General features: G+C 58.7%; 1 protein-coding gene across 1 annotated transcript in view; it reads left to right on the top strand.

Annotated features, from left to right (window-relative positions):
* The window catches only part of CLPB (ClpB family mitochondrial disaggregase), a gene marked incomplete at its 5' end in the record, with an annotated part of 62,248 nt that extends 35,627 nt beyond the window's left edge, over positions 1–26,621 (top strand). The window contains 10 exons of the mRNA XM_084280483.1: positions 2,610–2,724; positions 13,934–14,011; positions 15,463–15,518; positions 18,620–18,664; positions 19,817–19,978; positions 22,199–22,355; positions 24,859–24,932; positions 25,309–25,428; positions 25,700–25,804; positions 26,331–26,621. Of these exons, the coding sequence (XP_084136609.1) occupies positions 2,610–2,724; positions 13,934–14,011; positions 15,463–15,518; positions 18,620–18,664; positions 19,817–19,978; positions 22,199–22,355; positions 24,859–24,932; positions 25,309–25,428; positions 25,700–25,804; positions 26,331–26,582 (1,164 nt within the window). The 3' untranslated portion in view covers positions 26,583–26,621. The remainder of the gene's footprint in view (positions 1–2,609; positions 2,725–13,933; positions 14,012–15,462; positions 15,519–18,619; positions 18,665–19,816; positions 19,979–22,198; positions 22,356–24,858; positions 24,933–25,308; positions 25,429–25,699; positions 25,805–26,330) is intronic.
* Between the last annotated feature and the right edge of the window lie 358 nt (positions 26,622–26,979).

Raw genomic sequence — 26,979 nt, 5'->3', positions numbered from 1 at the left:
GCCCCTGCTCACTGCAGGGTGGGACTGGGTGGGCTCTGAAGGTCCCTTCCCACCCAACACATCCTGTGATTCATCGATTCCACGAGGTCCCAGACTTGCTCCTGGCTGGAGACATGTGAGTTGGGTCTAAAGTCACCTCTGTCCCAAGCAGGGAGATGGGACTGTCTCCTCTCAGAGCTTCTGATGAGGGAACACGCTGACCTTGGGAATCCTCCATGGAGCTGCCAGCATGGGACAGAACAACCCCGAGCAGCGCTACAGGCTGGGGGAGACTGGCTGGAGAGCTGTCAGGCAGAGAAGGACCTGGGGCCGTTGGGTGACTGACCATGAGCCAGCAGTGTGCCCGGGTGGCCAGGAAGGCCAATGGCATCCTGGCTTGTGTCAGACACAGTGTGGCCAGTAGGTCTGGGGAGGGGATTGTGCCCCTGGACTGGGCACTGGTGAGGCTGCACCTCGAGTGCTGGGTCCAGTTCTGGGCCCCTTTTCTTAAGAAGGACATGGAGGTCCTGGAGCAAGTCCAGAGAAGGGCAACCAGGCTGGGGAAGGGGCTGGAGGGCAAATCCTGTGAGGAGCGGCTGAGGGAGCTGGGGGTGTTGAGCCTGGAGAAGAGGAGGCTGAGGGGAGACCTCAGCACCTCCACTGACCTGCCAGGAGGGTGCAGAGGTGGGCGATGGTCTCTTCAGGCAGGGGACAGGAGATGGGACAAGGGGAAATGGGCTCAAGCTGCACCAGGGCAGGGTCAGCTCAGATGGGAGGGAAAAGTTCTTCCCTGGCAGAGTTGTGGGGCTGTGGAACAGGGGCCTGAATAGAGTCAGGGCCTTGGATGGGCTTGGAATAGGGGCCTAGAACAGGGTCAGGACCTGAGACAGGGTCAGGGCTTGGAACAGGCTGCCCAGGAAGGGGGCTGAGTCACCCCCCTGGGTGTGTTTAACAGCTGGGGAGATGAGGTGCTCAGGGATGGGGGTCAGCAGAGGACAGGCGTGGTTGCACTCAGGACCTTAAAGGTCTTTTCCAACCTGGGGATTCTCTGCAAACCCTTCACATCTCATGGAGGAGATGTGGGGTGGGGTGGAATGGGCGACTTACCAGCCTGGTGAATGGTCTCTGGAGCCCCAAAACCTCTCCCCAAGAGCTTCACTAACAGAGCAGAGCAGGAGATCCATCTCCCGCAGCCGCCGTGCCGGGCAGCGCCGTGTCTAACCCATCAGACAGACAGGCTGGGCTGTGATGGATCCTCAGCTGGAGGAGGGGGGGAGATTTGGGGGACTCCTGGGGGGCTGGATCCGCCCCAGGACCCTCGTTCCACCGAGAGTCTTTGAGAATTTATTGCTCCTGTTCAGTGGCTGCTGGAGGGTGAATTGGTGGCGGCGTCACCGCGCGGGCGCATCCCAGCCCAGCCCCCTGATTTACGGCTCCGTTCCCACCTTACGGGGGGGTTGGGATTTATTTGGGTGGGTTTGATGGTGGCAGGGGGGGCTGTGGGGGGGTTAAATAAATGAATAAAGGAAGGGAGAAGCTCTGGGAGTGCTGGTGCTGTGCTCGCCTGGCCTCAAAGGGTTCCCAGGCCTGAATCTCCCTGAACCCAGGGCTGAAAGGATAGGAGCAGACTGGGAAACCAGTGTGGGGACACTGGGAGGGATGCAGCCCAGAATGGGGACACTGGGAGGGACGCAGCTTGGGATGGGGACACTGGGGAGGATGCAGCCCTGGTATGGGAGTACTGGGAAGGATGCAGCCCCGGGATAGGGACACTGGGAGGGATGCAGCCCTGGGATGGGGATACTGGAAAGGATGCAGCCCCAGGATGGGAACACTGTGATGGATGCAGCCCTGGGATGGGAACACTGGGAAGGATGTAGCCCCAGGATGGGGACACTGGGAGAGACGCAGCCCAGGACTGGTCTCCACTCATCTAGGTCTCCATTCGCCATTCCACTGCTCCTCCCCCATGGCTACTGGGCCCAGTCCCATCCCTCTGATGGTCTCTCCCATCTCTCTTTGTTGCCGTAAGGACTCACTGGGGCTGGTGGCACCCCGGTGAGCAGGCAGTCGCCTCCCACCCCACCAGCTTCCTTGGGATGGGCAGGGGGCACAGAGGCAGGGTCCCCTCCACTGGGCCAAGCCACCTCTCAGGGACCTTTCCAAGGAGAAGGACCTTCAGCTGGGGTGGGAACATCCTCAGGTGGCTGCTTGGAGCCTGTTTTCCCTTGAAAACCATCACTTTTGGCTCTTTGCATGAGCTGGGGGCAGGAAAACCCAAGCTGGAGCTTCAGAAAGCCAGCCAGGAGTTGGTTCTCCAGGTCTCCACATCTCACCCCACTTTGCTCCCATCTTCTCAATCCCCCTTCCCCACGGACAGACAGCACCCTCAGGCAGACAGCACCCCAAGGACAGACAGTACCCATGGACAGACAGCACCCCACAAACAGACAGCACCCCAAGGACAGACACCACCGTGCTTCCTGACTCACACCCAGCTCCTTCCTGCTGTCTGTCCGTCCATCAAGCACCTGTGCAGGGCTTCATAGTCCTGGGGAGGGAGGGAGAAGGGGGTAAACCCCGCTCTGAAAAGCCATGGATCCCAACCCAGATTCTCTTCCCTCCCACAGTTCCAGGAGGAGCAGCGCAGGAGGGAGGTGGAGGAGCGCCGGAGGTTTCCTCTGGAGCAGCGGCTCAAGGAGCACATCATTGGCCAGGAGAGCGCCATAGCCACCGTGGGAGCAGGTAGGAGCCCCTGGGTGCCACCTGCCTGCATATCCCACAGCTCTGGGGTTCCCTCGAGCCCTGACCAGCTCCTGGCACATCCCAGAGGTGGGCACAGCATTCCCAGTGAGCTGCTGCTTGCCATGGGAAAGAGAAAACCCAACTCCTCCTGCTCAGAGGGGCTGGATCAGTGCACACAATGTCACAGAGCTGGAGGGGTGGGAAGGGACCCCCAGAGCCCATCGGGTCCAACCCCCCTGCCAAAGCAGCTCCCTAGGACAGGTCACACAGGTCGGTGTCCAGACGGGGCTGGAATATCTCCAGAGAAGGAGACTCCACACCCCCCTGGGCAGCCTGTCCCAGGGCTCCCTCACCCTCACTGGGAAGAAGTTCTTCCCCAGATTGGTGTGGAACTCCCTGTGCTCCAACTTGAGGCCATCGCCCCCTGTCCTGTCCCCACAGCCACTGAGAAGAGGCTGGCCATGTCCCCCTGTGTCCCACCCTTCAGATATTGATAACCATTGATCAGATCCCCTCTCAGGCTTCTTCTCTCCAGGCTGAACAGCCCCAGCTCACTCAGCCTTTCCTCACAGGGGAGATGCTCCAGACCTTTCATCATCTCCATGTCCCTCCTCTGGACTCTCTCCAGGAGATCCCTGTCCCTTTTATCCCAGGGAGCCCAGAACTGGACACAAGACTCCAGGTGGGGCCTGACCAGGGCAGAGCAGAGCAGAGCTGGAGGGCAGGTGGATGATTTCTTCTTTGTCCCCAGGCCCCAGCAGCCCTTCCAGTTGGGATTCTTTTTCCTGGAGTGCAGCTGGCACTGGTGGGGGTGGTATCCACCCCTCACCTTTGAGCACAGCAGGAGAGCTGGGCAAGGAGTGATCTTCTGGTATTTAACCAGGGCACCTGCTGGGTCCTGCCCCAGGGAGGGGTAACCCCCAGCACCAGGACAGTTTGGGGTGAGCTGCTGGGAAGCAGCACTGTGGGAAAAGCCCTGGGAGTGCTGGGGGACACCGGGCTGACCATGACCAGTGATGTGTCCTGGGGACAAGAAAGCCAACAGGGTCCTGGGGGTGTCAGGAGAAGTGTGGGCAGCAGGTCAGGGAGGTTCTCCTGCCCCTCTGCTCTGCCCTGCCCTGGGGAGGCCTCATCAGGAACAGTGTGTGTGGGGCTGGGCTCCCCGGGGCAGGAAGGACAGGGAGCTCCTGGGGAGGGGACAGCAAAGGGCTGTGGAGATGCTGAGGACACCAGAACATCTCTCTGACCCAGAGAGGCTGAGGGACTCGGGGCTGTTCAGCCTGGAGAAAAGAAGACTGAGGGGGATCTTCTCAGTGCTGAGAAACCCTTGAGGGGTGGGCTCAGGAGGAGGGGTCAGTCTGTGTTCAGGGGTGCCCAGGGACAGGACAAGAGGCCATGGGCACAAAGTGGAGCAGAGGAAGTTCCCCCTGACCCTGAGGAGGAACTTCTTTGCTGGGAGGGTGGCAGAGCCCTGGGCCAGGCTGCCCAGAGAGCTTGGGGAGTCTCCCTCCATCTCTGGAGCCATCCCAGCCCCGTGATCCTGGGCGCTGTCCTGTGCAGCCTGCTGGAGGGGACCCTGCTCTGGCAGGGGTGGGACTGGGGGATCTCCAGAGGTCCCTGACAGCCCCACCAGCCTGGGGAGTCTGTGAAACTCTGAGTCACTTCCAGCCACCCTCCTGGTGCGTTGGGTGTTGATTCATCCTACGACACCCGAGCTTCAGCTCGGCTGGGTGGATGCCAGCCAATAGAAGGCAACACTACTTCCTGAGCTCCTTTCATCCTTTCCTTTGCCAGTAAAAACCTCTTTCTCCCTGGCAAGAAGCATCAGCTGTCGGTGCTGTGGAGCTGGGAAAACACATGGTGGCTTCTAGCTGTAAGAGCCCTGTGAGCAGCACGAGCCCGGAGCAGTTCCTTCACCAGCATTCCCTTCTGACACCCCAGAGCTGCTGCCTTTCCCCTTAATATGACTAATAATAAAGGCATAATAAGCCTGGGGGATAAACGAGCAGCCTGGACACTTGTGGCTGTGCTGGGCCCATGCTGTGTGCTGTGTGGTTCCCAGGAACAGGGAACCCTCAGAGCTGGGGGGAAGGAAGGACCGGAGCAGGATTTGGACACATGGATGCTGAGCATAGCTGGTGGCTCTGAGCATCCCTTCAGCACCTTCAGCACTTTGAGGGTGTGGGGCGTCTTTGGAGCAGAGTGGGGGATGATCTCTCCCAGCCAGAAAATCTCACTGCAAACCTGGGGTAGAGGAAAAGAGGGGACGCAGTTATTTTCCATGGGGCAACCCCACAAATCTGGGACAGAACAACCCCGAGCAGCACTACAGACTTGTGGGAGATTGGCTGGAGAGCTGTCAGGCAGAAAAGGACCTGGGGGTGTTGGGGGACTGACCATGAGCCAGCAGTGTGCCCGGCTGGCCAGGAAGGCCAATGGCATCCTGGCTTGTGTCAGACACAGTGTGGCCAGTAGGTCTGGGGAGGGGATTGTGCCCCTGGACTGGGCACTGGGGAGGCTGCACCTCGAGTGCTGGGTCCAGTTCTGGGCTCCTCACCATAAGAAGGACATGGAGGTCCTGGAGCGAGTCCAGAGAAGGGCAGCCAGGCTGGGGAAGGGGCTGGAGGGCAAATCCTCTGAGGAGCGGCTGAGGGAGCTGGGGGTGTTGAGCCTGGAGAAGAGGAGGCTGAGGGGAGACCTTCTCAGCACCTCCACTGACCTGACAGGAGGGTGCAGAGAGGTGGGCGATGGTCTCTTCAGCCAGGGGACAGGAGATGGGACAAGGGGAAATGGGCTCAAGCTGCACCAGGGCAGGGTCAGCTCAGATGGGAGGGAAAAGTTCTTCCCTGAAGAGTTGTGGGGCTGTGGAACAGGCTGCCCAGGGAGGGGGCTGAGTCCCCCCCGGATGTGTTTAACAGAGCTGCCAGCACCACACCGGGCAGTGACACTGAAACCCACCACAGCAGCCAAGTTAACAAAGCAGGAGGGGCATCCTGAAAGAAACCAGCATCCCCCCCAGCTGCCTCAGCAAACACATCCCACACCTTCTGCCATGCCCGGGGGCAGCAGGCCGGGCTAATTGGGTGTCTGTGATTGATGGTCCTGAGGCAGGGTGTCCCTGCGCATCCCCACACCGCCCTTTATGGAGCTTCCTCTTATTGAGCGTGCTTGATACCCACAGCCTTGGGCTGTGAGGCCGAAGGGCAGCAAGGAGAGGCTCCATCCCCCCCCTTCTCCTCCCCCTGCAGCCCTGCCGCCCCCGCTTGCATGGCTTCTCCTTCCAGAACAGGGAATTTGGAGACAGCGATGTCTTCCCACTGATTCCTCTCCCTTTTTATCCCGGTGCTGGTAGTGATCCCGTTCCCAGCTATTGCCCCATCCAACCTGGCCTTGAACACCCCCAGGGATGGGGCACCCACCCCCTCTCTGGGCAGCCCCTTCCAGCCCCTCACCACTCTCTCTGGAAAGAACTTCCCCCCCAGCTTCCTTTCCCTTTTTATCCCAGTGCTGGTGTGGATCTTGTTCCCAGCTGCTTCCCGGGCTCCGTGTGCCTCCCATTCCGCGCTGGCCGCCGCAGGTTCCTTGGCAGGAGGCTCACCGTGTGCCGCAGCCCCGGCTTTACTGAGCCTGGCTGATGGATTTGATTTATAACCACTCCCTTAATTGGATAATCGGATTTAATCCGTCACTCTGTGTGTGATCCAGTCTCCAGAGGGGGCTCGTGCTGCAAAAGCAACGTGCTGCGTAGATCCAGGGCGGTGGGGACGCACAGGGCACCCAATGGCTTGTGGAGAGAAGAAGCCCTTCTCCATGGTCTGCATGGGATGTCACCAGGCCCTGCACAGAATCATAGAATCCCAGACTGGTCTGGGTTGGAAGGGACCCCAAGGATCACAGAGCTCCAACCCCCTGCCACAGGCAGGGACACCAACCTCCAGACCTGGAGCTACACAAGGTTGCCCAGGGCCCCATCCAACCTGGCCTTGGATACCCCCAGGGATGGGGCACCCACCCCCTCTCTGGGCAGCCCCTTCCAGCCCCTCACCACTCTCTCTGGAAAGAACTTCCCCCAATATCTCATCTCACCCTTCCCTCCTCCAGCTTCACTCCATCCCCCTTGTCCTGCCAGTCTCTGCCCTTTAACAAGCCGATTCCCCTCCTGTTTCTCTGCTCCCTTCAGGGACGGGAAGGCTGCAATGAGGTCCCCCTGCAGCCTTCTCTTCTCCAGGCTGAACCAGCCCAGCTCCCTCAGCCTCTCTCTGTAGGGAGAGCCCTTCCCACTCTCTTCTGTGCCACGTGGATCAGGACACTGGATGATGTCAAACCCAAGCGTAACAGGGACGCAGGTTTTCCTCCCTGCACTGTGGCTGAGGATGGTGATGGTGGGAGACAGCACGGCCACGCCTGGGGTGGGGTGAGGTGTGACACCTTCCTGAGGCTGAGGAAGGGAAGGGCTCCTGTGGTTCAGGTCAGGGTTTGGTTTCTTCTTAGGCAGGGATTTCTGATGGAAGCAGGACAGACATGGCTCTTGGCTTGGAACAACGTAATTTCCACTGCACCAGGCTTGTGAGATCGGTCACGTGGTGCTTCAGAGCTTTAGGAGAACAGGGTTGTGCCCCTGGACCGGGCACTGGGGAGGCTGCACCTCAAGTGCTGGGTCCAGTTCTGGGCTCCTCACCATAAGAAGGACATGGAGGTCCTGGAGCGAGTCCAGAGAAGGGCAACCAGGCTGGGGAAGGGGCTGGAGGGCAAATCCTGTGAGGAGCAGCTGAGGGAGCTGGGGGTGTTGAGCCTGGAGAAGAGGAGGCTGAGGGGAGACCTTCTCAGCGCCTCCACTGACCTGCCAGGAAGGTGCAGAGAGGTGGGCGATGGTCTCTTCAGCCAGGGGACAGGAGATGGGACAAGGGGAAATGGGCTCAAGCTGCACCAGGGCAGGGTCAGCTCAGATGGGAGGGGAAAGCTCTTCCCTGGCAGAGTTGTGGGGCTGTGGAACAGGCTGCCCAGGGAGGGGGCTGAATCCCCACCCCTGGGTGTGTTTAACAGGTGGGGAGATGAGGTACTGAGAGATCTGGGTCAGCACAGGACAGGAATGGTTGGACTTGATGATCTTTGAAGTTCTTTTCCAACCTGGTGACTCTGGGATTCTGAGAAGGGGTGAGCAGGACCATTCCCTTGCCCTGGCCTGAAGGACACTGGGTTTGTTCTCAAGAAGAACGAACTCTTTAATGAGTTTGGTATCTCGGGGCGCGTTGCCTGCAGGTCATGTCCAGCTCAAGGAAACAGCTTTTCTCTCCCTTGAGTTTCATCCTCTTCCTCATCACAGAGCCTCCCCACCAGTGTTTTTTTGGGGATACAGTGGACCCCAGCTGGAGGAGAACAACACCCAAGGTGGGGATGGACCCGGAGACATCACCCCGAGCCCGGGCGGTCTGAGAAGCGTCGCTGAATGAATTGATTTGATAAATGGACATTTATTACACTCACAAATTGGCTGAAACCAATTTTGGTCCCATCAAGCCCTGAGAACTGCGAGGGTATTGATTTGTGTAAAGTAATACAGTGAATTTATCAGTTCAATAGCCAAGCTGAAGGGCCTCCCAGAGACACTGCGCCGCGCGGACGCCGTTACCGATGGACAAAACAAAGCCAGAGCCCTGCAACCACCCTGGAAATGGCTCTGAAGGTGAAGAAGGCCCTGGGAGTCATCGTCAGTCTCTACACTCTGAAGTGGCACCCACAGGTCACCGTGTCACCTGCATCCTTCTGTTGATTCCTTATGTCCATCCCCCAAGGTATGGGGCCGCTCCGGGAGGCACGGCGTGGATTATCAACGAAGAACCAGCCAAGGTGGCCAACGGTCGTGGCCACCAGATCCAGGGGGTGTAGTGGACCCTCTCCAAACCCTGTGAGCAATGCCATGGGCAAGGATACCACATCCATGATTCTGTTTGTATCCAGTTCTGGGCTCCCTGGGATAAAAGAAACAGGGTTCTCCTGGAGAGAGTCCAGGGGAGGGACACGGAGATGATGAAAGGCCTGGAGCGTCTCCCCTGTGAGGAAAGGCTGAGCGAGCTGGGGCTGTTCAGCCTGGAGAGAAGCAGCCTGAGAGGGGATCTGATCAATGGGTATCAATGTCTGAAGGGTGGGACACAGGGGGACATGGCCAGCCTCTTCTCAGTGTCTGTGGGGACAGGACAAGGGGCGATGGCCTCAAGTTGGAGCACAGGGAGTTCCACACCAATCAGGGGAAGAGCTTCTTCCCAGTGAGGGTGAGGGAGCCCTGGGACAGGCTGCCCAGGGGGGTGTGGAGTCTCCTTCTCTGGAGATATTCCAGCCCCGTCTGGACACCGACCTGTGCGACCTGTCCTAGGGAGCTGCTTTGGCAGGGGGGTTGGACCTGATGAGCTCTGGAGGTCCCTTCCAACCCCTATGGTTCTGTGAGTCTGTCATCCTGGAAAAGGATTTGCACCTTCTTGCGCCACTGGGTGACCACCAGCACCTTCCAGTTGCAAGCACTGGTGTATTATGGGCTGCTTTCCATCCCCATGAGCAAGATGAGCTTTACCTATAGTCTGGTATCCAGCTGCAGGGCAGAAAGAGAAGAGCCCAGGCTGAACCTCACTGCTGTCGGACCGGTGACCGTGCTGACCCCTGTGAGTGGTCACTCCATGCCCTGAAGGGGAAGTTTATTACCTTTATTAGCTCAGCTGCAGGAACTGTTGGCGGTCGCCTCACTCCCCATCAATTTGAAAAGAAAGAAAGGAAAATAAAATCTAGGATTAAAAAAATAACCCAACCCACCCACCCCAGCACAACCCCGTCCTCCTCCTCTCCCTCCTCCTGGTTTGGGGGGCTGGATTGAATTTCCAACGTGTTTTTTCCTGGGATTTCTGAGAGGAATAAACCACATCACCAGGTGAAACCGGAGTTGGAGACGCCTGGGCAGGGTGAGATGGGGCCAGCTCCACACCCCAGCTGGTTAAACCTTGACAGGAGTCAGGACATGGGACATAACAACAGGAGTGCTGCATGTTGGACATAACAACCCCAAGCAGTGCTACAGGCTGGGGGAGACTGGCTGGAGAGCTGTCAGGCAGAGAAGGACCTGGAGGAGTTGGGGGACTGACCATGAGCCAGCAGTGTGCCCAGGTGGCCAGGAAGGCCAATGGCATCTTGGCTTGTGTCAGAAATAGGCAGCCAGGCTGGGGAAGGGGCTGGAGGGCAAATCCTCTGAGGAGCAGGTGAGGGAGCTGGGGGTGTTGAGCCTGGAGAAGAGGAGGCTGAGGGGAGACCTTCTCAGCACCTCCACTGACCTGCCAGGAGGGTGCAGAGAGGTGGGTGATGGGGTCCCCTTCAGGCAGGGGACAGGAGATGGGACAAGGGGAAATGGGCTCAAGCTGCACCAGGGCAGGGTCAGCTCAGATGGGAGGGAAAAGTTCTTCCCTGGCAGAGTTGTGGGGCTGTGGAACAGGCTGCCCAGGGAGGGGGCTGCGTCCCTGCCCCTGGATGTGTTTACCAGACAGATAGATGAGGTGCTCAGGGATCTGGTTTAGCTTAGGATGGGAATGGTTGGACTTGATGATCTTTGAAGTTCTTTTCCAACCCTGTGACTCTGTGATTCTGTCACTCAATTAGCCTGGGCACGGGGCAACGCATCCCATTGTATCCAGGCGTAGGACAAGAGGCCCGAGCTCCCGCTCCCCACCCCTTTCATCCCCACTCCTTGCTGAAGGTTCTGCTGGGTCTTTCTGGGTGTTTGGGTTCCCAAGATCCCCCCATCTTTCCCTACAGGATCTGGAGCCACCCATCACCAGTGTGGGTGGGAAGGGACCTCAAACCACCCCCCCTCCATGAGCAGCGACACCCCACCCCAGCCCAGGGTGTCCCAAAGCCCCATCTAAACTTGTCACCGATCCTGGGGGGCAGCCCCAGGTTCTTGGGGCATCCCCTCTTTGCAGTCACTCTTGTCATGAGCTTTGTTGGAGCTCATCCCACTCCATCTCTCCCCATTGCCTGCCGTGCTTCCCACGAGACCAGCTCCCACCTCTCCTTAACCCCAGCAGACCCATGATTGGTTTATGTCCCTGTGGTTTTCGGAGCCTGCGTGAGGCTTCACGTTCCTCTGCCTAATCCTCACCAGCTTCCACCCTCCCTGAGCCTCCTCGATTTCGGACACGGGTCTTCTCCTCGATGAGGGGGACTCCCAAGAGCTTGGGGGTGAATTCATGGAGACCAAGCTGCTGGAATATTCTCCTCAAGCTGCTGCTGCATCCCACCTTCCCACCACATCTCCTGCTGCAGAGGCAAAGCTCACCTTCCTGGGCTCCATCAGCAGAGGGGTGGCAGCAGGGACAGGGAGGGGATTGTCCCTCTCTGCTCTGCCCTCGGGAGGCCCCAGCTGGAGTCCTGTGTCCAGAGCTGGGGCCCCAACACAAGAAAGATGTGGGACTGATGGAGAGGGGTCAGAGGAGCCACGGAGATGATCAGAGGGCTGGAGCACCTCCCCTACAGAGAGAGGCTGAGGGAGCTGGGCTGGTTCAGCCTGGAGAAGAGAAGGCTGTGGGGGACCTCATTGCAGCCTTCCCGTCCCTGAAGGGAGCAGAGAAACAGGAGGGGAATCAGCTTGTTAAAGGGCAGAGACTGGCAGGACAAGGGGGATGGAGTGAAGCTGGAGGAGGGAAGGGTGAGATGAGGTATTAGGGGGAAGCTCTTTCCAGAGAGAGTGGTGAGGGGCTGGAAGGGGCTGCCCAGAGAGGCGGTGGGTGCCCCATCCCTGGGGTGTTCAAGGCCAGGTTGGATGGGGCCCTGGGCAACCTTGTGTAGCTCCAGGCCTGGAGGCTGGTGTCCCTGCCTGTGGCAGGGGGTTGGATCTGTGATCCTTGGGGTCCCTTCTCAGACCAGTCTGTCATTCTATGATTCGAGACCCATCTGGACGCCGACCTGTGCGCCCTGTCCTAGGGACCCTGCTTTGGCAGGGGGGTTGGACCCAATGGGCTCTGGAGGTCCCTTCTGTAGGACTTCTGTGAGTCTGATTCTTCTCAGGGTTGGAAGAGTCAGAACGAGCTGCCCATGGAGGTGGTGGAGTCACCATCCCTTCAGGTGTCCAAGGAAAGGCTGGATGAGGTACCGAGGGATGTGGGTTAGTGAGTGACAGAGGTGGTAGGGGGATGGTTGGACTGGATGATCTTGGAGTCTTCTCCAGCCTCAGTGATCCTGTGAGTCTGTAACTTGTGTCTCTGCTCTCACATGGCTCTGCACCCTTCCAAAAGCCCTTTTGCAGGTACCTCATTGGTTGGGAACGTTCCCCTCATCGATTCACAGCACCCTAGGGTTTGGGTGGGTGTCACCGCTTAGAAGGCAGCACAGGGCGCTTTACGACTGGCACAAGAGTGACTCCTGCTAAGACCTGGGACATTATCCATGCCTACAGCAGACAGGATTTGGTTTCCTGGGGCTGAGGGCAGAGCCAGTAGGGTGGGCACCAGGAGGACCATGCTGATGGAGCCCACTGAAGGCCAGTTGGGAGACAGTTGTGGTGAACGGACGTGAATCCGGTCAGCAGCTGGCCAGGAGTGGGGTTCCCCGGGAATGGGGCCGGTCTGGGCCCATCTCTGTCAGGGACCCACCCGAGGGGATCGTGGGGCAGCGGGGCTGGAGCTGGGGCTGGGGCTGGGGCTGGAGCCCAGGGCACTGGTGGGGTGGCCAACAGCATCCTGGCTGGTGGCAGCAGCGGTGTGGACCCAGCTGCCTGGGCAGTGGGGATGTCCCTATCCCCGGGGGGGTTCAGACCTGGGGAGCTGTGTCACTTGGGGATGTGGCTCAGTGGTTACGGCGCTGTTGGGCCGGTGGTTGGACTCGATGACCTTAGAAGTCTTTCCCAGTCTTGAAGATTCCCTGATTCCCTGATTCTTTGATGCCCTTGGGCATTGCTGGCCAGAGATAACCTGTCCTTTCCCAGTCCTCCTGGACTTGGACCATGTCCAAGCTCTTGTGACCTTCAGTCACGTCCCCCTTTCAATCTGCACATGAGAAGCAGTGTGTGAACGTCTTCAAACCTGTTTCTGGCAGAAAGGGTTCACTCTGTGATGTGTCCTCCCCCCACCAGCCACCATCCATCCCTCCATCCATCTATACCCCATCCATCCATCCATCCATCCATCCATCCATCCATCCATCCATCCATCCATCCATCCCCCATCCATCCCCTATCCCTCAGTCCTCCCTCCCTCCCTCCCTCCCTCCCTCCCTCCCTCCCTCCCTTCCTCCATACATTCATCCCCCATCCATTCCCCATCCCTCCATCCTCCCTCTCTCCCTCCCTCATCCCTCCCGCCCTCCTCCCTCCCATTCGTCCCATCCCTCCCTCCCTCCAGGTCCACCCCCCTCTTCCTCCTCCTCCCCTCCATCTCCCTGGCAACGCTGAGTGCACATCCTGGAGAACTTTCCCGCTGTGCTCTGGGCAGCTCTGCAGATCCATGCTAGATCCATGCTAACCTCGTTAGGCGTCTCAGGGGCCCGGGCTGCCTAATCACGTTAGCCAGCGCTAATGGCAGCGGCTCGGCGTGGGCAGGGAGCGCTGAAACACAGCCTGTACTTAGTGATAATTACACCTGCTCCTGTGGCAGTGATTTATTTGCCTTCCTCCCCCCTCCCCATCCCTTATCCCCCCCTTCCCCATCCCTTATCCCTCCCCATCTCTTATCCCTCCCCATCCCTTATGCCCCCCATCCCTTATCCCCCCTCCCTCCCCATCCCTTATCCCTCCCCATCCCTTATCCCCCCTCCCTCCCCATCCCTTATCCCTTCCCATCCCTTATCCCCTCGTCCCCATCCCTTATCCCTCCCCATCCCTTATCCACCCAACTCTTATCCCTCCCCATCCCTTATTGCCCCCCATCCCTTATCCCTCCCCATTCCTTATCCACCCAACTCTTATTCCTCCCCATCCCTTATTGCCCCCCATCCCTTATCCCTCCCCATCCCTTATCCCTCCCCATTCCTTATCCCCCCATCCCCATCCCTTATCACCCCCATCCCCATCCCTTATCCCCCCCATCCCTTATTCCCCCCTATCCCTTATCCCTCCCCATCCCTTATACCCCCATCCCTTATCCTTCCCCATCCCTTATCCTTCCCCATCCCTTATCCCCCCCCATCCCTTATGGCCCCCCATCCCTTATCCCCCCCTTTTGTTTCCCTCTCCCCGCAGCGATTCGCAGGAAGGAGAATGGTTGGTACGACGAGGAGCACCCGCTGGTCTTCCTCTTCTTGGGATCATCTGGAATAGGTAACAGGTTGGGCTTGGGGTGTTAAGAACAACACCTGGCTGCTCCCAGTTCTCCCACAATTCCCAGGAAGGGGCAGTTTCCAGGAGGGAAAGCAGTAACACGGACACCTCCACTCTCACTCCTGTGGGATTTGAGTGATGCTGAGAATATTCCTCCTCAAGCCAAATAAAACACTCCAGGACAGCAGATCGCTTCCCAAAATAGACGAAGTACCTTTTCCTTGGGAAGAAGGGGGCGTGAAACCCCCAATGAACACCCCCTCCCCCCCCAATAAATCAGAGTGACCCAGCTGGAAAGGAACCAGATCTTAGCGCTTCTCCTGCATCCTTGGGAAGGTGCCGGCACTGGAGGGGTTAAAGGCAGCGGGATGCACTCAGAGTGCTCCTGCCTCCCCTCCTTCCTCCCCTCCTGCCTCCCCACGAGCTCCTGCCTCCCCTCCTGCCTCCCCACCCAACCCTGCCTCCCCTCCTGCCTCTTCTATGAGCTCCTACCGCCCCCCCTGCCTCCCCACCCAGCCCTGACTCCACATGAGTCCCCATTAAACCAGTAAGGAAGGGTTCTGATGTCAGCACGGTGCTGAAGGCTCCATCCTGGAAACCAGCCCTGCTCCCACACCCTGTATTTCCACGGGGGGATGTTGTTTTTTGGGACTTCTCCTGAAGGGAATATTGAAATGAGGAAGGAAGCTGCTGAGGACTGCAGCTGTGATGATGTCACAAGGCCATATGATGTCATGACAGCTGTCATGACAAACAGGAGGGGAATCAGCTTTTTAAAAGGGTAAAAATAATGGCAGGACAAGGGGGATGGAGTGAAACTGGAGGAGGGAAAGGTTAGATGAGATATTAGGGGGGAAGTTCTTTCCAGAGAGAGTGGTGAGGGGCTGGAAGGGGCTGCCCAGAGAGGGGATGGGTGCCCCATCCCTGGGGGTGTTCAAGGCCGGGTTGGATGGGGCCCTGGGCAACCTTGTGTAGCTCCAGGCCTGGAGGTTGGTGGCCCTGCCTGTGGCAGGGGGGTTGGAACTCAGTGATCCTTGGGGTCCCTTCCAACCCAGACCAGTCTGGGATTCTGTGATTCTGTGTTCATCCAGGTGGATTTGCTCTGTCACTGCTCCTTCCTATCCCTGCTGTTCTGTGTCAGTCAAAGCCCAGAGGGGAACCCATTTTGGGATCCCACAGCTGAGACCACTGAGGAAATGTAGGAAAAGCCCTGATGTTCCCACACCTTTCTGGGGGGACAAGGAGACCTTTCCCCAATACCCTTCTCCTAAGGAACCTGACCCACACCCAGCCCCACACCCTTCCTTATCCCGGGAATCCAACACTGATTATTCCTTCTTCCCGGGAGGTCACTGGCAGGGAGAAGCCAACACACACCGTTATTGGTCCTGGGGGTGCCTGGCCAAACCTAATTTAACCCAAATCTTTCCGTCCCTGTGTCTCTGACCCAGGTAAAACCGAGCTGGCCAAGCAGACGGCCAAGTACATCCATAAGGACATCAAAAAGGTAACGGCTCTTCCTGGGGCTTTTCCCATCTGGGGGCTGGGGGGGGCTTTTAGTACCAGGATGGGGTTTGGTTTGTCTCCACTGAGCCATGCTGAATTCATCCCTGGGAGAGGAGCATCAGGTCCAGGAAGGGGTTCCCAGTAAAGCCTCCCTGTTCGCAGGAACACGGCGCTGCCATCCAGAGAGCCCTGGACAGGCTGGAGAGCTGGGCAGGGAGAAACCAGATGGAGTTTGATAAAAGCAAGTGGAGAGTCTTGCAGCTGGCAAGGAATAACAGCTTGAATCAGTACAGGCTGGGGGGGAGCTGCTGGAGAGGAGCTCTGCGGGGAAGGGACCTGGAGGTCCTGGTGGGTGACAGGGTGGCCACGAGCCAGCAGTGTGCCCAAGGAGGCCAGTGGGATCCTGGGGGGCATGAAGAGGAGCGTGGCCAGCAGGTCAAAGGAGGGGATCCTCCCCCTCTGCTCTGCCCTGGCCAGGCCCCACCTGCAGTGTTGTGTCCAGTTCTGGGCTCCCTGGGATAAAAGGGACAGGGATCTCCTGGAGAGAGTCCAGAGGAGGGACATGGAGATGATGAAAGGCCTGGAGCATCTCCCCTGTGAGGAAAGGCTGAGTGAGCTGGGGCTGTTCAGCCTGGAGAGAAGCAGCCTGAGAGGGGATCTGATCACTGGGTATCAATATCTGAAGGGTGGGACACAGGGGGACATGGCCAGCCTCTTCTCAGTGTCTGTGGGGACAGGACGTTGGGGGTGTGAAGAGTAGAAGCTCTTGGTGTGGGTCTGGTTCCTCGGTTAGTTTTTGAGGGGTCAGGATTGAATCAGTGGCAGCAGGTTGGGATTGTTCCGCGGTGGCGTAGAGGGGGGTGGTTTGGGGGTGGCCCCAAGGGTTTAAACACCAGGATGGGGTCCCACCTCTGGCTTCCCGTGGGATGAGCCCAGCTCTCTCCCACTGAGGGCTGTGGAACACGTGGAGCTGGGAGCTGGGGAGAAGGAGGAAACCGAAGCGGAGCTGCCCCCGGCGCAGAGGCCGGATTCATTCCTCTCCCCCCACACCCTCATAGAATCCCAGACCGGTCTGGGTTGGAAGGGTACCCAAGGGTCACAGAGCTCCAACCCCCCTGCCGCAGGCAGGGACACCAACCTCCAGGCCTGGAGCTACACAAGGTTGGCCAGGGCCACATGCAACCTGGCCTTGAACACCCCCAGGGATGGGGCACCCACCACCTCAGTCAGAGAGTGAACACAAGGAGGTGAAACATGTGTGAGGAGAAGATTCAAAGAAAAACCACACTGTAAAGATGGATCTGCGGGTTTCTCTTCCTCATCCTCCTCTGATTGCCTTCCCAAAGCAATAAACCCCAGGGCTCAGGCACCTTCATCCCTGGCTCCAGCGCCTGGAACTGCTCATTACCCAGCCAGACTGGACTGGGAAACTGGTCCCACCCTGGATGGTGTGTGGAGTTGAGTAGCACACCCAAGTTGGAGGGTTATTGCTGAGGAACCAGCCTGGCCTCAGTGCTGCCACGAGCTGGGGCGGGGGATAAACCCCCCAAAACCAAACCCGGCACTATCCCAGTTTCCCTTCACAGGATCCTCCTGGTTTTCTCATCCCTTGGGAGTTCACGGCAATGTTTGGTGTCCCTCAGGCAGCGATCCTGCCCGATATCCCACCCCTTAGCCCTGAAGCTAAACATCCAAGGTCAGGTTGGAGATGTCCCCACTCATGGTCCCTTCCAAGCCTAGTCCTTCCCTGTTCCTACCATCCCTGTGTGTGTCCATGCCCGTGCTGTGCACGGGTGTCAGGATGAGATGTGTGCACACACAGGGGTCTCTTTTGGCTTCACAGAGTCACAAGGTTGGAAAAGACCTTTAAGATCATCAAGTCCAACCATTCCTGTCCTAAGCTGACCAAGATCTCTCAGTACCTCATCTCTCTGTCTGTTAAACACACCCAGGGGTGGGGACTCAGCCCCCTCCCTGGGCAGCCTGTTCCACAGCCCCACAGCTCTGCCAGGGAAGAACTTTTCCCTCCCATCTGAGCTGACCCTGCCCTGGTGCAGCTTGAGCCCATTTCCCCTTGTCCCATCTCCTGTCCCCTGGCTGAAGAGACCATCGCCCACCTCTCTGCACCCTCCTGTCAGGTCAGTGGAGGTGCTGAGAAGGTCTCCCCTCAGCCTCCTCTTCTCCAGGCTCAACACCCCCAGCTCCCTCAGCCGCTCCTCAGAGGATTTGCCCTCCAGCCCCTTCCCCAGCCTGGCTGCCCTTCTCTGGACTCGCTCCAGGACCTCCATGTCCTTCTTATGGTGAGGAGCCCAGAACTGGACCCAGCACTCGAGGTGCAGCCTCACTAGTGCCCAGTCCAGGGGCACAATCCCCTCCCCAGACCTACTGGCCACACTGTGTCTGACACAAGCCAGGATGCCGTTGGCTTCCTTGCTCTTCATCCCAGTTCCTGCACATCCCACCTCCACTCACCCTTCCCAGCTGGAGAGTGATCCCTGTGGCAGCACATTGGGGATCAGCCCCCAGGCCCTGCCTGGGAACAGCCGTGCACAGCAGGGCCGGGCGCCGGATGCCCCCGGAGAGCTCTCGTGTCCGGCTGGCCTGGCTGGGCTGATGCTGGGGATGTTCAAATTTGTCTTCAGCTTAGGGAGTTGGACTGGGTGATCACTGTAGGATCTCCTCCTCTTCTTTTCTCCTCTTCTTCTCTTATCTTCTTCTTCTCTTCTTCCTCTCTTCTTCTTCTTTTATTCACTTTTTCTTCTGATCTCCTCTACTTCTTCTCCTCTTCTTCCCTTCTTCTTTTCTTCTTCTCTTCTTCTTCTCTTCTTCTCCTCTTCTTCTTCTCTTCTTCTTCTCTTCTTCCCCTTGTGATTTGGCTCCTGAAGCCTCATTTAGCAAATCCTGAGTTCCTGTTTCGGGTTAAACAACAGCCATCATGTTCTCCTTCTCAGAATAACCATCTTCTGGTGGGATCTGGGTGCTGGTGGAACTGCAGCCCCCCTGTGCTCATCCATCCCATCCAGTTGCAGGTGACCCCTCTGAATGTCCCAAACCTTAGAGCATGTTACTCACCTCTCATGGGATGTCTCCTTTCTCTCACAGGGCTTCATCCGACTGGACATGTCTGAGTTCCAGGAGAGGCACGAGGTCAGTAAAGAGGCATCTCTGCTTCCAGGGGCTTCAGGGGTTTATTATTAATGGCCAATTTAACCAAATCCCAGCAGTCCCTTACCGACTTCTCTGGTGGATGAGAAACTCCCCATGAGCCAGCAGTGTGCTCACAGCTTGGAAGGGTGATGGGATCCTGGGCTCCATCAGCAGAGGGGTGGCAGCAGGGACAGGGAGGGGATTGTCCCTCTCTGCTCTGCCCTCGGGAGGCCCCAGCTGGAGTCCTGTGACCAGAGCTGGGGCCCCAACACAAGAAAGATGTGGGACTGTTGGAGAGGGGTCAGAGGAGCCACAGAGATGATCAGAGGGCTGGAGCAGCTCCCCTGTGAAGAGAGGCTGAGGGAGCTGGGCTGGTTCAGCCTGGGGAAGAGAAGGCTGTGGGGGGACCTCATTGCAGTCTTCCAGTCCCTGAAGGGAGCAGAGAAACAGGAGGGGAATCGGCTTGTTAAAGGGCAGAGACTGGCAGGACAAGGGGGATGGAGTGAAGCTGGAGGAGGGAAGGGTTAGATGAGATATTGGGGGGAAGCTCTTTCCAAAGAGAATGGTGAGGGGCTGGAAGGGACTGCCCAGAGAGGGGGTGGATGCCACCACCAGCGTTGTGCCTGTTGCTCAGCAGCCACCAAGCTGCGTTGTGCCACATATTTTGCCACTGAAGCTGATTTGTGGGGTGACAAAGAACATCGCCTGGCAAAGAGGAGGCTGAGGGGAGACCTTCTCAGCGCCTCCACTGACCTGCCAGGAGGGTGCAGAGAGGTGGGCGATGGTCTCTTCAGCCAGGGGACAGGAGGTGGGACAAGGGGAAATGGGCTCAAGCTGCAGCAGGGCAGGGTCAGCTCAGATGGGAGGGAAGAGTTCTTCCCTGGCAGAGTTGTGGGGCTGTGGAACAGGCTGCCCAGGGAGGGGGCTGAGTCATCCCCCTGGGTGTGTTTAACAGCTGGGGAGATGAAGTACTGAGAGATCTGGAACAGCAGAGGACAGGAACGGTTGGACTTGGTGGTCTCAAAGGGCTTTTCCACCCCTGTGACTCATTGAACCTTGATCTGTCCACAGCAACGGGCTGTGGTTGCCGACCAAGCCTCTGGCATCCCCCCCCCAGATCAGCTCTCACACATCCCGTTGCTTCCCCTCCAGGTTGCCAAGTTTATCGGCTCCCCGCCCGGCTACGTGGGCCACGAAGAGGGTGGGCAGCTCACCAAAAAGCTGAGGCAGTGTCCAAATGCCGTGGTGCTCTTCGATGAGGTAGACAAAGCCCACCCAGATGTCCTCACCATCATGCTGCAGCTGTTCGACGAGGTAGATCCCACCTTTCGGGTGCCACGGGGCGGTGGGTGTTGAGCAGGTGACTGAACAACGCGAGGTATGACAGGTGCAGGATGTGTCCGTGATGCTCCAGCTCCATAATCCCTTCCAAAATACCATCAGTCAGCCAAGACAGCCTCTTCTGAACCAGGAAACTGGATGATACTGAGGTCTCCTGGAGCATCCGATGATGATTGTTAGGCAGTCGGTGACTGGGAGGGTTGGAAACTTAAGGAAGGAGCTTGGGAACAGGGTTGTCCTGTGTCACTGAGAAGGTGTGATGGTGAGGACACCACTAAGGAAAGACCACCCCCAAGGGGTCTGTCTGGGAATGCTTGGGATCATCTAGGTCTCAGGCACACATCAGGGTGTTATGACAAAGTCAGAAAAGCCAGATGGACTTTGTAGCCTGTCGGTGTTCTAACAAGCCATGTCTCATTAACTCCTGGTGTTTAGCTAGGGTCGGTCAATGGATGAATTTGTAGGTGGGGTGTGATTGTTTGTCTCACACCTTTCCTCCCCCAAATGCAGAACCCCAGGTTGGGTTGGATTCAGTTGAGTTATGTTGGGTTGGGTTCATCTGGGTTGTGTTGTGTTGGGCTGAGTTGGGTTGGGTTGGGTTGTGTTGTGTTGAGCAGGGTTGGGTTCCGTTGGGTTCTGTTGGGTTCTGTTGGGTTGGGTTGGGTTCAGCTGGCTGGGTTTGGTTTCATTGGGTTTGGTTGGGTTGGGTTGGGTTCAGCTGGGTTGGGTTGGGTTGGGTAGAGTTGTGTTGTGTTGAGCAGGGTTGGGTTCTGTTGGGTTCTGTTGGGTTGGGTTGGGTTCAGCTGGCTGGGTTGGGTTTCATTGGGTTGTGTTGGGTTGTGTTGAACTGGGTTGGGCTGAATTGGGTTGTGTTGGGTTGTGTTGAGCTGGGTTGGGTTCTTTTGGGTTCTGTTGGGTTCGGTTGGGTTGGGTTTGATTCAGCTGGGTTGGCTTGGGTTCAGCTGGGTTGGGTTGGGTTGGATTCGTTCAGTGGAGTTGGGTTGAGTGGAGTTCAGTTGTGTTGGGTTGGGTACAGTTGGGTTGTGTTGGGTACAGTTGTGTTGGGTTGGGTACAGTTGGGTTGGATTGGGTTGGATTTACTTGGGTTGGATTATGTCTGGTTGGGTGGGAGAGGACCTTGAATCCCATCCAACTCCAACCCCCTCCTGCCTCAGGCAGGTTAGCACAGCCTTGGAGGAGTCTGGGGCTCCCGAAAGCGGCACGAGGGAAGGTCCGTGCCCCATGGCTCTTGGGCATCCCCAGGAGTGCACTGGCCTCCTCTGGAGTCAGCTGCCGGGTGGAAGCCCTGGGCTCCTCAGAGGCACCCGCCCAAAGTCAACACTAGAGGCACCTCCATGCCCATGCTCCTCCTGGGCTCACCACCCCACCCCGCCGGCACGGGAAGGAGAGCAGCTCCCAGAATCCCAGGAAGGGAACACAACGATTCCGAGTCCTTGGCTGGGCTCTGGGGACGTGTGTCACCCATCATCGTGGGCAACCACAGATCTCCCAGTGGGACCCCGGGATGGACAGGTCACCAGGCTCTGCACCCACTGCCGAGCCCCCAGCCTGTGCCACACGGGTTGTTGGTCTGTCCTCAAGGTCCTGGATGGCCTTTGGAGTCAACCGGACTCCAGAGCGGGATGCTGGGAGGTTTTGGAGTGGGGGTTTGGTTGGCAGTGGTGGTTCCAGGATTAATAACACCTCTCCCCTCTCCTCTCCTCTCCTCTCCTCTCCTCTCCTCTCCTCTCCTCTCCTCTCCTCTCCTCTCCTCTCCTCTCCTCTCCTCTCCTCTCCTCTCCTCTCCTCTCCTCTCCTCTCCTCTCCTCTCCTCTCCGCTGAGCCAGCTCAGCTCTCCCAGCATGGCTCCAGAGCAGAGGGGCTGCAGTCCTCCCATCATCTCCATGGCCTCCTCTGGACCCACTCCAAGAGGTCCATGTCCTTAGGACGTTCCCCCTAACCCTAAGGAGGAGCTTGGGAGGGTGGCAGAGCCCTGGGCCAGGCTGCCCAGAGAGCTTGGGGAGTCTCCCTCCATCTCTGGAGCCATCCCAACCCCGTGATCCTGGGCGCTGTCCTGTGCAGCCTGCTGGAGGGGACCCTGCTCTGGCAGGGGTGGGACTGGGGGATCTCCAGGGGTCCCTGCCGGGTCTGGGGGTCCATGATCCTTCCCACTCACCGGGGTTGTGGTTGCAGGGCAGGCTGACGGACGGCAAGGGCAAGACCATCGACTGCAAGGACGCCATCTTCATCATGACCTCCAACGTGGCCAGCGAGGAGATCGCGCAGCACGCGCTGCAGCTGCGCCAGGAGGCAGCCGAGATGGGCAAGAAGCGCATCGCCGAAAACCTGGGTACCCAGCTCTTAGCAGCACAGCCCTGCTGCACCCTCATCATCATCACTTCTCCTGCATCCTCCTCATCATCACTCCTCCTGCATTCTCCTCCTCATCATCACTCCTCCTGCATCCTCCTCATCATCACTCCTCCTACATCCTCCTCCTCCCCATCACTCCTCCTGCATCTTCCTCCACATCGCATCCTCCTCCCCATTGCTCCTCCATCACCTCCAAGCCCCAGCCTCACCCGCTGTGTCGCCCCACCCCAGTTTTGGGCTTCTCCCAGCCTTACTCCATCCATTCCCCCTCCACTCAACACACATCCCTTCAGAACCACTCTGTGCCCCCTGGAAATGCCCCAAAACACACACCCCCCCCCCAGGCTCCCTGGCCTCAGCTTCATAGGGTGCAAGGAACAAACACCACCAGGTTTTGGTGTTCCTGAATGAAGGCCAAGCCCAACGTACAGGCAGAGAAGGGCCTGGGGGTGTTGGGTGACTGACAATGAGCCAGCAGTGTGCCCGGCTGGCCAGGAAGGCCAATGGCATCCTGGCTTGTGTCAGACACAGTGTAGCCAGTAGGTCTGGGGAGGGGATTGTGGCCCTGGACTGGGCACTGGGGAGGCTGCACCTCGAGCACTGGGTCCAGGTCTGGGCTCCTCACCATAAGAAGGACATGGAGGTCCTGGAGCAAGTCCAGAGAAGGGCAACCAGGCTGGGGAAGGGGCTGGAGGGCAAATCCTCTGAGGAGCGGCTGAGGGAGCTGGGGGTGTTGAGCCTGGAGAAGAGGAGGTTGAGGGGAGACCTTCTCAGCACCTCCACTGACCTGCCAGGAGGGTGCAGAGAGGTGGGCGATGGTCTCTTCAGCCAGGGGACAGGAGATGGGACAAGGGGAAATGGGCTCAAGCTGCAGCAGGGCAGGGTCAGCTCAGATGGGAGGGAAAAGTTCTTCCCTGGCAGAGTTGTGGGGCTGTGGAACAGGCTGCCCAGGGAGGGGGCTGAGTCCCCACCCCTGGGGGTGTTTACCAGATGGGGAGATGAGGTACTGAGAGATCTGGGTCAGCACAGGACAGGGATTGTTGGACTCGGGGAGCTTAAAGGGCTTTTCCAACCTGGGGATTCTGGGATCCTGTGGTGTCAGACCCAATATCTGCCCAGCTTCCTTCCCTCTGCCTCTTCCTCCTGGACCTGCAGCCACTGCAATTCGGAGCCTGGAAGCGCCAATCGAAGCCCTGGGGAGGGGGGGACACGGCGCCTGCCGGGGGCTGAACTTTCCCCAGTAACATTTGCAAATGCCAAACGCTGCTCTGCTGAACGAGGCAACATTGGATTGGCATTCCAGCCAGACAGCCTCAGGGAGCCCCCCTCACACCCCCCCACATCTCCTCCATCCCCAGCACTCCTCAGAGCCTTCCAGTCCCTGAAGGGAGCAGAGAAACAGGAGGGGAATCAGCTTGTTAAAGGGCAGAGACTGGCAGGACAAGGGGGATGGAGTGAAGCTGAAGGAGGGAAGGGTGAGATGAGATATTGGGGGGAAACTCTTTCCAGAGAGAGTGGTGAGGGGCTGGAACGGGCTGCCCAGGGAGGGGGTGGGTGCCCCATCCCTGGGTGTGTTCAAGGCCAGGTTGGATGGGGCCCTGGGCAACCTTGTGTAGCTCCAGGCCTGGAGGTTGGTGTCCCTGCCTGTGGCAGGGGGTTGGAGCTCTGTGATCCTTGGGGTCCCTTCCAACCCAGACCAGTTTAGGATTCTGTGATTCCTCAGCTATTGGCAGCAGCCAGGAGGTGGGCATGAGGGTGGAGAGGTGGGAAGATGAGAGAGAAGGAGCTGTGGCTGTTGTGGGTCACTAACCTAAAGGCCAGGAGCAGCTCTTGTTCCCCCTCTGCGAGCACTGTGAGGAAACCCACCCCACAACCCCCCCTGCACCTCAGCAACTTGATGGGACAGTAGGATGGGAGAAACCCTTGTAGCCAAAACCCCTCATGGCTCCATCAACACCCTATGGCCACCCCCAGCACCCCAGAGGGGTCTTTCCTCCCCCCCACCATGGGCTAGGGTCTCCATGGAGCACTAGGAATCTGCCTGGAAGCAGTCAGATAACCCCCAGAGGTGAGGAGGAGGAGGAGGAAGAGGGTTTGGCTGAAACCCCAGCTCAGCCCCAGGGCTTCGGGTGCCAGCTGGACCCTGGCCAAGGGATGGAGAGCCCAGAGCCCCTCACCATGGACTCTGCCTGCTGAGGGGACCCAGGATGGTCCCTCAGTGCCCTGGGTGACGCTGTGTCCCCTGCCAGGGCATCCGAAATCTCTGGCCAGCAGCTGCTGGGACAGGGATGGGGGGTGGAAGGAGAGTGGGGGACAGCCCCCTGCCCAATCGAGCATGGGGACAGTCCCAGGTGTGTCCTGACCCCACATCCATCCCCCCCTGACCCCGCAGCATCATCTCCCCACATCCATCCCCCCCCACCCCACGCCAGGAGCTGGAATCCCACCTCACCACCCCCCCATGTCTGTCTGTCTTTCAGAGGACGTCCAAGGGACAGAGAAGATCACCATCTCCAAGCAGTTCAAGGAGAAGGTCATTCGCCCCATCCTGAAGGTAGAGCCAAAGGCTCTCCCCATGGTTGGGAGATGAGGGGCCACCAGCATCCTTTCCCCCCACCCAGAAATACCCCCCAGCTCCCTCCTCATTCCCTCCAGGCACAGGGCTGGGGTGGCTGTGGGGCTCCACATGGAGATGGCACCTCATCCATGGGGGTTGGGGTTCAGCAGCTCCATCACCACACCCCCACCCACCCTCCTTCCCCTCCTTCTCCATATCCATGGGGTTTGGGGTTCAGCAGCTCCATCACCACACCCCCACCCGCCCTCCTTCCCCCCCCTTCTCCATAGCCATGGGGTTTGGGGTTCTCCAGCTCCATCACCACACCCCCACACCCCCTCTTTCCCTCCCCCCCCCACCCCATGTCCCTCAGGCTCACTTCAGGAGAGATGAATTCCTGGGCAGGATCAACGAGATCGTGTACTTCCTCCCCTTCTGCCACGCTGAGCTCCTCCAGCTCGTCAGCAAGGAGCTCAATTTTTGGGCCAAAAAGGTAAAAAACACCCCCTGGGCATAGAGGGAACTTGGGTGGAGACGCAGGAGGAGGAGGAGGGCACTGCTGGAGCCTTCATCCACCCACCCCATGTGGGTGCCTGGGGGTCCCAGGTTGAGCTTCATGCCACGTGATGGGGTGCTGCACGTCCGAGCTCGTGGGGTGAAGAGGAACTAAGGGAGCCCTTTGCTTTGATGGGAGAAACAAGGGTGCTGGAGTCCCCCCAGAAGCCTCAGTAACTCGTGTTCCCCTCCTCTTCCTCACCTGGCAGGCGAAGGCAAGGCACAACATCACCCTGCTCTGGGACAGGGAGGTGATGGATGTCTTGGCTGATGGCTACAACCTGCACTATGGCGCCCGCTCCATCAAGCACGAGGTAGGACCACACCAGGAGTCAGGGTGGGCTCCTCCCATGGGTCCTTCCCACTCAGGAGGGTCCCAGAGATGTTCATGGGCTGCAGAAAGGGTCTGGGAGGCACTGGGATCCCCAGGGTGGGAGAGGGGAAAGGGGGAACACCCCAAAAAGCAGGGAGGGGGGATGAGATCGCTCACAGAGGGTGGGCTTCTTCCATGGGTCCTTCCACCTAAAGAGGGTCCCTGAGACATTAGTGGGCTCCAGAAAGGGTTTGGGAAGTGCTGGGATCCCCAAGGTGGGAGGGGGAAAGGGGGAACACCCCCAAAAAGCAGGGAGGGGGGATGAGATCGGACTCCTCCCATGGGTTCATCCCACTCAAGAGGGTCCCAGAGATGTTCATGGGCTCCAGAAAGGGTCCGGGAGGCGCTGGGATCCCCAGGGTGGGAGGGGGGAAAGGGGGAACACCCCAAAAAGCAGGGAAAGGGGGGGTCAGATTGCTCACTGAGAGGGGGGATCAGATCCCTCATGGGACCTTTTGTCCCTCAAGGTGGAACGACGTGTGGTCAACCAGCTGGCAGCTGCCTACGAGCAGGAGCTGCTGCCCCGGGGCTGCACCCTGCGCATCGCCGTGGAGGATTCGGACAAGCAGCTCCTGAAACCCAAAGATGCCTCTTCCCCCAGCACCCAGAAAGCCAGAGCACCCACCCTGCGCCTGGAGATCGTGGAGAAGGACAGCAAGGCCCGCAAACTGGACATCCAGGCACCCCTGAACCCAGAGAACATTGCTTACTTCTTGTAGGCAGCTCTGGATCTGGAGAATAAAATCCTGGGAGACTCACAGGCTGCGAGCTGGAGAGGGCAGGAAGGAGCTGGAAGGGGCAGGAGGGAGCTGGAGAGGGCAGGAGGAGCTGGAGAGGGCAGGAGGAGCTGGAAAGGGCAGGAAGGAGCTGGAGAGGGCAGGAGGAGCCGGGCACAGGCACCCAGCACGGGTGGGAGCTGCCACATCAGGGTGCCCACCGGAGGCTCCGGGGCCGGAGGCCGGGGATGGGCAGGTGGAGGGGTGCTAGGGTGTCGCTGCTGGAGCTTTTAAAGGAAGGGGGAAGGAGATTTCAGATCCAGGGGGGGATTTGTCCCTCCCCAAGGAGGGGGAGGAGGCTGCTGGGGAGGTTGAGGTGCGGTGGGCAGGATGGGGTGTG

The sequence above is a fragment of the Gallinula chloropus genome (assembly GCF_964237585.1).
Source record: "Gallinula chloropus genome assembly, chromosome: 1".
In the NCBI taxonomy this organism is placed as follows: Eukaryota; Metazoa; Chordata; class Aves; order Gruiformes; family Rallidae; genus Gallinula; species Gallinula chloropus.
Note: the sequence above shows the minus strand (reverse complement) of the source record. Positions and strands in the feature narration are given on the sequence as shown.